General features: G+C 42.3%; 2 protein-coding genes across 2 annotated transcripts; one reads left to right on the top strand and one right to left on the bottom strand.

Annotated features, from left to right (window-relative positions):
• Positions 1 to 480: 480 nt before the first annotated feature.
• LOC133921295 (ankyrin repeat-containing protein At2g01680-like) lies at positions 481 to 4,449 on the top strand. The gene is made up of 3 exons (XM_062366107.1): positions 481 to 949; positions 1,618 to 2,027; positions 3,208 to 4,449. The coding sequence occupies exons 1-3, from the start codon at positions 664 to 666 to the stop codon at positions 4,087 to 4,089; spliced, it is 1,578 nt and encodes a 525-aa protein (XP_062222091.1). The 5' UTR covers positions 481 to 663; the 3' UTR covers positions 4,090 to 4,449.
• A 2,115-nt stretch (positions 4,450 to 6,564) lies between these two features.
• LOC133921294 (E3 ubiquitin protein ligase RIE1-like) lies at positions 6,565 to 9,175 on the bottom strand. The gene is made up of 5 exons (XM_062366106.1): positions 8,421 to 9,175; positions 8,129 to 8,248; positions 7,662 to 7,794; positions 7,403 to 7,561; positions 6,565 to 6,982 (listed from the first exon to the last, which is right to left on the bottom strand). The coding sequence occupies exons 1-5, from the start codon at positions 8,948 to 8,950 to the stop codon at positions 6,821 to 6,823; spliced, it is 1,104 nt and encodes a 367-aa protein (XP_062222090.1). The 5' UTR covers positions 8,951 to 9,175; the 3' UTR covers positions 6,565 to 6,820.
• Positions 9,176 to 9,421: the final 246 nt, after the last annotated feature.

Raw genomic sequence — 9,421 nt, 5'->3', positions numbered from 1 at the left:
TATCTATGTCATACGCATCGAGCAGTTAGTTACTTATGATGATAATTTAACTTTGAGTAACTAATAAAACGTTCTCTTTATTCGAAAAAAATGTACAGTTATAATTTGATTGGTTCTTTCGTCCAACAACAATACTTGCGCGAACCAGCGAGTAGCTCGATGGTGCGCTTGCTGCCTGCGAGGGTTCGGTCGGGAGCTTGGGTTTAGCCCGGGCCTTTTTTTGAAGGATAAAGTTATGGTCTTTTAGCCTAAACCTAGACTATGTTATAGATACGTGTGCGTGTTTAGTAGGATATTCGTGTGCATGCGTAGAAGGTGAATATGATACTGTGAGTTATATGCGTTCTTGTTGTACCTGTAAAAAACATCAACACTTGTCAAGTGGGATGGTGGGGCGCTCGCGATGCGCGTCGAGCGTCCGTCCAAAAGGATCGTTGCCTCTGGGCTTTTGGCCCCTGCCTCTCCTTTCGCTTTCTCCTCACGGGGAAAAAAGAAAGAAGGAACCCAGCAAAGCAAACCGAGTCCACCACACCACCGCACCACACCAAACGATCAGGCAGTGGAGTGACGGTGGCAACACCCTCGGCTCCATCCATCCCGAGTCCCGTCACGCGAAGCAACGCGACGCCGCGCCCGTGCCCTGCGGCCGCGCGGTGGCCGTAGATGGATCTCCCGCCGCTCTCCCACCAGGCGCTCTTCGCGGCCGTCCGATCCGCCGACGCGGGGGCCGTCCGCGCCCTCCTGGCCGACGCCGAGGCGTCGGGCACCTCGCCCGCGCTCGCCGCGGCGCAGACGGACGCCGGGGAGACGGCGCTGTACGTCGCAGCAGAGGCCGGGAGCGAGGAGGTCGTGCGCCTGCTCCTCCCGCTCTACGGCTTCGAGGCCGCCACCGTCCGCTCCCGCCTCGACCTCGACGCCTTCCACGTCGCCGCAAAGCAAGGGCGCACCGGTGAACCCCACCCCCCCCCCCCCCCCCCCCGGTTCCTTTAATTTCTAGGTGCTTGTCGAAGTCTCCAATCTAGTGAGTTGGGAATCATAGGTGAGCATGATGACCCCCTTGCCTTGTCTGGACTATTGGGAGATGCGTTGAGTTGAAAGGCTTGACCCTTTAGCTCGATTAAGTTGATCCAGGCTAGTACTTGAACCATTTGGTCCTTCAAACTTAGCCAGCTTGATTGTGCTGTAGTTGTACGAGTGGAAACAGGGAAATTAGTAACTTTGGCTCTGCGCGTTTTCTCGAACCTGCTGACTGTACAACCGTTCCTGAGGGTTACATGTTGATTCACTTGTCAACTACTAGTCTACTACTTAAAATCCAATTATGTTGAAGCTGCTGCTCTTCAGCGAGAAGTGGTCTGGTCTTTTCTCATTGGAAGCGGACTGATAATACAGTACATGATGTTGTCATGGTAAAATGTTTACTAAGTTGCATAGGCCGGTACAGAGTTTTGTGTACTACTCAAATCATCATAGTATGTCCTTCTAGAATTATAGATGTTAAGGATGCACTGAATTTTTTATATACGATGACACTATTCATATGAAATGTAGCTTATCTACTTTTGTTCCTATCCTAAATCAAAGTATAACTTATAGATGACTGAAAAATTGTAACAGGGGTTGTGAAAGAGTTCTTAGGGCGGTGGCCGGCACTCTGCTCAGTATGTGACTCTTCCAACACTAGTCCACTTTACTCTGCTGCTGTAAAGGATCACCTGGATGTGGTTAATGCTATACTGGACACTGATGATAGCTGCATAAGGATTGTGCGGAAAAATGGGAAGACATCACTACATACTGCTGCAAGAATTGGATACCATCGCATTGTCAAAGCACTCATAGAGAGGGATCCAGGGATCGTTCCGATCAGGGATAGGAAGGGACAAACTGCACTTCACATGGCTGTGAAAGGTAAAAATACAGATGTAGTGGAAGAGTTGCTGATGGCTGATGTTTCCATCCTCAATGTGCGTGACAAGAAGGGAAATACAGCTTTGCACATAGCTACACGAAAATGGAGGCCCCAGGTATGGTTCTTTCCTAGAACCATTTAGAAATAGATTGGTATTTTTAGTTAACTGTAGCATAGATCAAGAACTATAGCACTGTTGTTTCTGTTTGGCGCTCTGTTTTAGTAATTAACCAATTAGTTAATTTATTTGTTCTAATGTTGTTAACTTGTTAACATGTACGATATACTGTCTAGTTGCATGTTTGCAAGTACTATTCTAGTATTCTTGTCAGTAGATTTTGTGAGCCTTAGCACCAAACCTTCTGCAGTTATATCTTGTTGTGAATATTTAGAGCCTAAGACTGGTATGAGATGGTACACACACTAAATAGTTGGTCATAAGCATTTGAAGATCAGGACTGGTAACATGATGTGCATGCTGGATGATAGGACTTTTGATCTGTTTATCTCTTTAGGAGGATACTAGTACTTGGAGATAGGCAGAAGGTAATAAGAGAGTAATCATATTATGCATTGAATTTTATAATATTACTATCTATCTATTAGACAAAACTTTACCAGATGTAAACAACTAAACATAATATTCTGGTATAGTAACACGTGGATTTGAGCCTTGAGAATGCCATGTTCAATTTTGGTGGGACGGCTGATAAAGCAGCCAAATTTTCTCAACTTGACAAACATGCTGTGGGTAGCCGTTGATGGTTTCTGGTGGAATAGAGCATCTATGGAAAGTGCAAACCATATATCTAAGATTGCATAACCGTCTTATATTGAGAACTATAAAGACATTAGTTGATGTTGCTGTTGATTGTCTGCCACTAGTATTACTAAGTCATTGCAAAGATGTAGGAATATATCCGGATCTTAATATCATATTATCACTATGGTGGAAGTGTGGTCGACTTCTCAACATGATACTCTAGCGGTCCAGCCCACTCCGACTCAAAACTAAATGAAGCATGACTAATTAAGAAAGTCTGAAATATGCATGCACAAACTCGCAGATACGATGTGTTGATTTTCTATTTTATGGAGTATTTAACTTTTAACTCTGTATGACAACTAGACTAAATATAAGCTAAGAATGATACAGAAATTAGCTTTCTTGAGTATTTCTACTTTATACTGTTATAGGTTTATGTTACTGATGGGAGTTGTTCGTGCTTTTTTCCAAGCATGCTTTACTTGGCCTGCCAACTTTATTTTATCTTATCAATCACTATTATTTTCAGATGGTGCAACTTCTGCTTAGCTATGAGTCACTTGAAGTCAATGCTATCAATAATCAAAATGAAACAGCCATGGATTTGGCTGAGAAAGTTCCTTATGGTGAGTCTAAAATGGAAATAATGGAGTGGCTGTCGGAGGCTGGAGCAAAGAATGCCAGAAATGTGGGGAAAATTGATGAGACGTCAGAACTAAGGAGAACTGTGAGTGATATCAAGCACAATGTTCTGGCTCAACTTAACGAGAATGCTAAGACCAATAAACGAGTGACAGGGATTGCCAAAGAGTTGCGTAAACTGCACAGAGAAGCTGTTCAGAACACCATCAATTCGGTCACCATGGTAGCAACCCTGATTGCCTCCATTGCATTTGTTGCCATATTCAATTTGCCAGGTCAATACTTCCAAGATGTGACTGAGGGGGAAGACATTGGCGAGGCTCATATAGCCAAGCTTACTGGTTTTCGCGTTTTCTGTCTTCTTAATGCCACTGCTCTTTTCATTTCCCTTGCGGTGGTCGTGGTGCAGATCACCTTGGTTGCCTGGGAAACTGGTGCCCAGAAGGAAGTTATCAAGATCGTAAATAAGCTTATGTGGATAGCATGCCTGAGTACATGCGCAGCTTTTATCTCACTGGCCTATGTTGTAGTTGGCCCACAACATGCCTGGATGGCATTCACTATATCAGCCATCGGAGGGCCGATCATGATTGGAACCCTCCTGTTCCTAGCCTATTTGTTGTTGCGCCCACGATTCAAATTTGGCGAAGATAGACAGCGACGCATCAAGAGGGCAAGCGGCAGCAAATCCTTCTCCTGGTCCCTCCATGATGGTTTTTCTGACCTGGAGGCCTTCTCTGACCATGAGAAGAGAATCTATGCCCTGTAGGGAGTAACTACTCTTGTTGTAGCTGCATGTAACATTAAGAACAGGCAATTGGGAGAATACAGATGGTCCATGTATATATTTGATGTAGTTGTTTTAGGTCTGTGGTGAGGCACCGCAAGCGGACCTTCCCCCGCAGTGATGGCTTGTGTACTTGGAACTTAAACTCTTGGTGATGTACAATACTTCAGGATGAAGCCTGCACCTACGGGAGTGTGCCAGCATGGTGACAATATTAACCATGTACTGAGCAGCACAAGAGCCTGAAATTGTTGCCCCCTTCTGAAATGCCTGTACATTGTGCTTACGTTTTTCTTCCTTTTAAACAAAAGTACAATCTCAAAAAGGGGACATGTTTGGGTATACAGGAATCTTTCAGGCATATACTAACAGAAATTTGTTGTGGGAAAAATGTATGCGTACTAAAGATTCTTGTAGAAGCATGGATTCTCTATTAACAGAAAGCCATCACAAATTTCTATCAAAAAAAAAAATCCTTCTAAAGCTGAATGCGTAAAGAACCCGATACAAAATATTGGCAAATTGCCGTTGCTGATTTTACTGCCGTCGTCTCTCTCTCCCCCCAAAAAATAATAATAAAGGGAATGAAAAAGAGAAAAGAGCCTGCTGCTGTACACGCTACTACTTGATAGGAGTAACTCGGAACTCGCAGGTTTAGGCCATGTTTGGTTATAAAATTTACTACGGTTTGATAAGTTTAATGTTAGTTAGGTTTGATTAGTTTAGATATTTGTTTAGTTTGTAATTATAATTGTGATAAGATTTTCTTTCTGCTGTTATGGTTTTCCACAATAACGACTAAAAAAATATGATAAGATTATCTTAATCTTACTAAAGTGTGACGAAGATTTTGATCGACTAACTTTAAACAAGTGTGACAAATAATGGTAACATTAAAGTGTGGCAGACCCTTAGTATTACTCTTTTGAGTCAAAACTATAAGTATTATGTCTAGTAATACAAAGCTACAAGTATTATGTGATTTGTAATGTAAAACTATAAGTATTGTGTGATTTGTAACGTAAAACTATAAGTATTATGTCTAGTAACACAAAACTATAAGTATTGTGCACTAATTTAACATAAAACCCGATTTTAATTGAATTCATCTAAAAAGTGGTCTTATATTTTTCTAAAAAATCATAGAACTTTTTGTATGTTTTTTATAATTTTAATTGGATTCACCCAAAAATATTGTGTAGAATTTAAACTAAAATTTAAAAAAAAAAATTTATAACACCTAACAATTGTTAGGGTCTCAAATAAAATCCAAAAAATCTAGAAAAATTTATTAATATTCTTTTTATATGATGCACTAATTTCTAAAATTTATTTCCAACACTAGTTTATATGATGAAAAAGTGAGTTCCTTTGTAAGTATATAAATAGATCATATTTCACCATATTACCTAAGGTTAGAAATAATTTTAAAAATTAGTCCATAATATAAGAAAAATATTAGTGAATTTTTTCATATTTTTGAGATTTTATTTGAGCCCCTAAATTGTTAGAAGTTATAAAAGTAACATTTTTGAGAATTTTAGTTTAAATTGTACATAGATTTTTTGGGTGAATCTAATTAAAATATGTTGCACTTGGATTATGGAACATGTACAAAAAGTTCTAGGATTTTTAGAGAAATATAAGACTATTTTTTGGATGAATCCAATTAAAATCAGGTTTTGTGTGAAATTATTACATAATATTTGTAGTTTTGTGTTACTCGGCACAATACTTATATATTTATATTATAAATGGCATAAAATTTGTAGTTTTGTACAATTCACTCTTCAAGTGTAGATGATGGCATGATGCTCACAATGTTTGCACAATGATCAGAGAGGAATTCCCATGTGTACAAAGCATTTTTCAAGGTTTATGGAGACGATTACTTGATCTGAGGACATTTGACTGGCTATTGTGCACTAGAGTTAGAATATGTGAGACTGTTGTTGTCTTCATTGTGAATACAGAGCTTAGATGCAGATACTGTGTTGGCTGTAAACAAGGGTGAGTAGCTTTTAGTGTTGTTTATCACTAACTTCAGTGACTTGTATCGTTCTCTTGTAACTGTTTTAAGAAAGAATCATCTCCCTGAAGAAAGGGATGGGAGAAGAAAGTACATTTTAACCAATATTGCTTCTCAGAGTCTGCACTAACACTGTTTTGCTGGCATTTACTGAGCATCTGTATCTATATTATAGATCAACTATTTAATATCTTAAGTTCCAAAATAGTTATCAGATCAAGGTTGCGGTTCCAAAATAGTTATCAGATCAAGGCTGCATCAATCTGAATATGACTAATCACCTCAATATACTGAGTTTGTCCTCCTGTAAAGCTGCTCCACGGAGCAAGACAATTCTAGCAATTTCAACCAAATAATTTTGCAAATAATGAATTATCACCCAGTGTTTCACTAATTTCAATTCCATTGTCTGTAGAAAACAGCACAACTCGAAAGATATTTACAAGTGATATTAGCAAGCCCAACTGTAAGTTAGTGTTGATTCATTTACAGGTTGTCACCTCATCCTAAACAGGAAAACACACATCAAGTAGCCACTTATAATAACAGCTCTTAAAAGTGATGTTATCAGCATACAACCAGATCGGAATCACAAAGACATTGCACAAGCTGGCTCAGGAGTCGGGATGTTGATGCATGAAGCATACAGGCTCTGGACGTGGAAGTTATGTCAGCATTAGTTTGTCACGCACTATCACCGCCTTTGAGAATGTTGTACTTGCAAAGGGGACAGGTCGCATGCATGCGTAGCCACTTGGTAATACATGTCCAATGGAAGTGATGGTTGCAAGGGAGAGCAGATAACTTTGCTGCATCTTCGTATGATGAGAGACAGATACAGCATTCCTGAAATAGCAAAGCTGTCAGCAACAACGCGAGCAAGACTCATAGAAAATGAAGAACAACACTCATGTCACGCCAGAGTTCATAAGGTTATTCGATTTGTTCCTATCAATCAAAGAACTGGCCAAAATAGATTATAGGAATTCCTGTACTGAGTACTGACATGCTGAAATTCTTTTCTGTATACAAAGGAAGCAACTGAAAATATATAATGCATTAATAATGCCTTCTCCATGGTGCACTTTCAAAAGGAAAAGCTGTCTGCGGCATAGGATATCAGTGTCCACATAAACGTTAAGCTCACTTCTGTGGAAATTTGGCACATGCCTAACATATACTATAAGAAGATCACAGCTTAATACAAAATAATTTCATATGGAGAAAAGGAAAGTCAATGAGACAATAAATAAACAGAATCCTTACAGCATCCTCGCTAAGGAGAATCCGCTCGCTTGTTGATGTTCCACCATTATTCAGGATAGGGATCATCAATCCCTCGTCTGTTCCTTTTTGTTCATTCTCACTCGAAACAGAATATCTATATCTGGGAAGCACGCTAATATCTGCATCTGATGCACCCTCCTACATATTTAATAGGAAAGGAAGTAAGCAATGTGTGATAACAATGGAGGCGGTACAGAAGCAACTACTTTTCTTGAAACTCAAAATTCATATGTTTTACCTGGCCAGCCAGAGCATACAGAATAGCAATCACACAAGGCAAGCAGCAACACAGAGCAACCCCAATGAAGAAGGCCACAGCAACAAAAAACACAGCGAAAAACACATCAAAGGCTAGAAACACTACGGCTAACCTGCAAAATGAATTGCAAAACAGGTAATACTGTCAGTTAGGAATGACAAGTTGAACAGCTCACTTAGTTATGGAGAATATTGATACATCTATCGATTGGTTGAAGCATTTGGGATGCAATGTAACAGCTTAACTGCCTGGCAACACTAGTATGCCATTCTTTCAATTAGTGGCTTGGTGCGAACGGTTTGGTGCCCTTGCATAGGGTGTACTGTACTTCGCATAATCCAAATCCAGTAAATTCCAGCTATGACATTTTCATTCAAACTTTGAACAACATGCTAACTGATTACATGTAGGCATTCAAGATTGCAATCAAGCTGAAGGTGACGTACCAATACAGCCTTGGGGCACCGTGCTCGAGAACCTCCCCACCGGTCACTATCCAGTAGAATCCAATGATCCACCACAGAAATGATATCATGGTGTTCATCGACTCACATCGACTCGTAAAGCTGCAGGAGTAAGCCAAATAATCAGAAGGGGTTACTAAGTTAACATACAAACATAAGCAAGCGTGATTCTTAGTCAATGTTCATTGCACAAATCCTAATCGGCTAATCCTAATATCAACACACCACGAGATGACGAGACCCGATAAAAGTTGGGGTTCTATTCGTGCCGTACCTGCTCCTCTGTTCCACACGGTCGTCGTCTTCGTCGTCGCTTTCCGAGCTGTCCGCCCCAGCGTCAGCGGCGGACTCGATGTCGGAGGCGGAGCCACGCGCAAGGGCGGGGCCGCGTCGGGTGTCGGAGCAGACGAGCGCGACGTGCACCAGGCACTGCAAGGCGTACCCGACGAGCCACAGGCGGAGAGGCTTGACGGGGCTCTCCTCGGCGGAGGACGCGAGCACGGCGGCGGCGGCGGCGGCGAAGGCGACGTTCCACGCGATGTCGAGCGCGACGACGGGGCGGGAGTGTGCCCAGTCCGCCCGCCTCCGCTCCAGCTGCAGCGCCGCCGTCTCGCGCACCAGCATCGAGGGCCCGCGCCGCCCCGCCGCGCGCCCGATGAGCGACGCGAGGCGGCTCGGCCTCGCCGCCGCGGGCGAGGGTGAAGGCGAGTTCCCGGAGCTGGCGCCGGCGCGGGGGCCGGGAGGCGGGGTCGGGGTCCGGAGCAGCGGCTGCTCCGGCGACGGCGACGATGCGGCCGCCTCCATTTGGGCGACCAGTCGTCCACTCCCCTCTCTCTCTCTCCCCTGTGTGCGTGCGGCGTCTCCGTGTATGACCCTGGTGGTGTTTCGCCGTTGGCTCCGCTCCGCTCCGATGCGGTTCGTTTCTGATCTTTTTGGGCCGGGTTTAATTTCCCGAACGGCTCGGTGACGCCGGTGAGGCCTCGCATGTGGCAATTGAGCTGGGCCTGGATGCAGTTCGGGTTGTACCTGGCGAGCCCAAAACCTCGGAAGCGCTCGAATTTTTTTATATTTTTAAATCAAACTTACAAATAAATTTTGCTTTTTTTCTCATTGCAGAAGTAATGGTTTGAGTTGAAAATTTTTGGAGAGCTATTGATAGCATCCTATACACCACAGAATTTTTCATGATTATTTCGATAGTATTTTGAATTTTGAGAATATATGAGTTTAGATCTACAATTTTTTAAAATAAATACATATATTTATAATTTTTGG

The sequence above is a fragment of the Phragmites australis genome, chromosome 6 (assembly GCF_958298935.1).
Source record: "Phragmites australis chromosome 6, lpPhrAust1.1, whole genome shotgun sequence".
NCBI classification, from domain to species: Eukaryota; Viridiplantae; Streptophyta; class Magnoliopsida; order Poales; family Poaceae; genus Phragmites; species Phragmites australis.
This window is presented reverse-complemented; position numbering and strand designations above follow the sequence as displayed.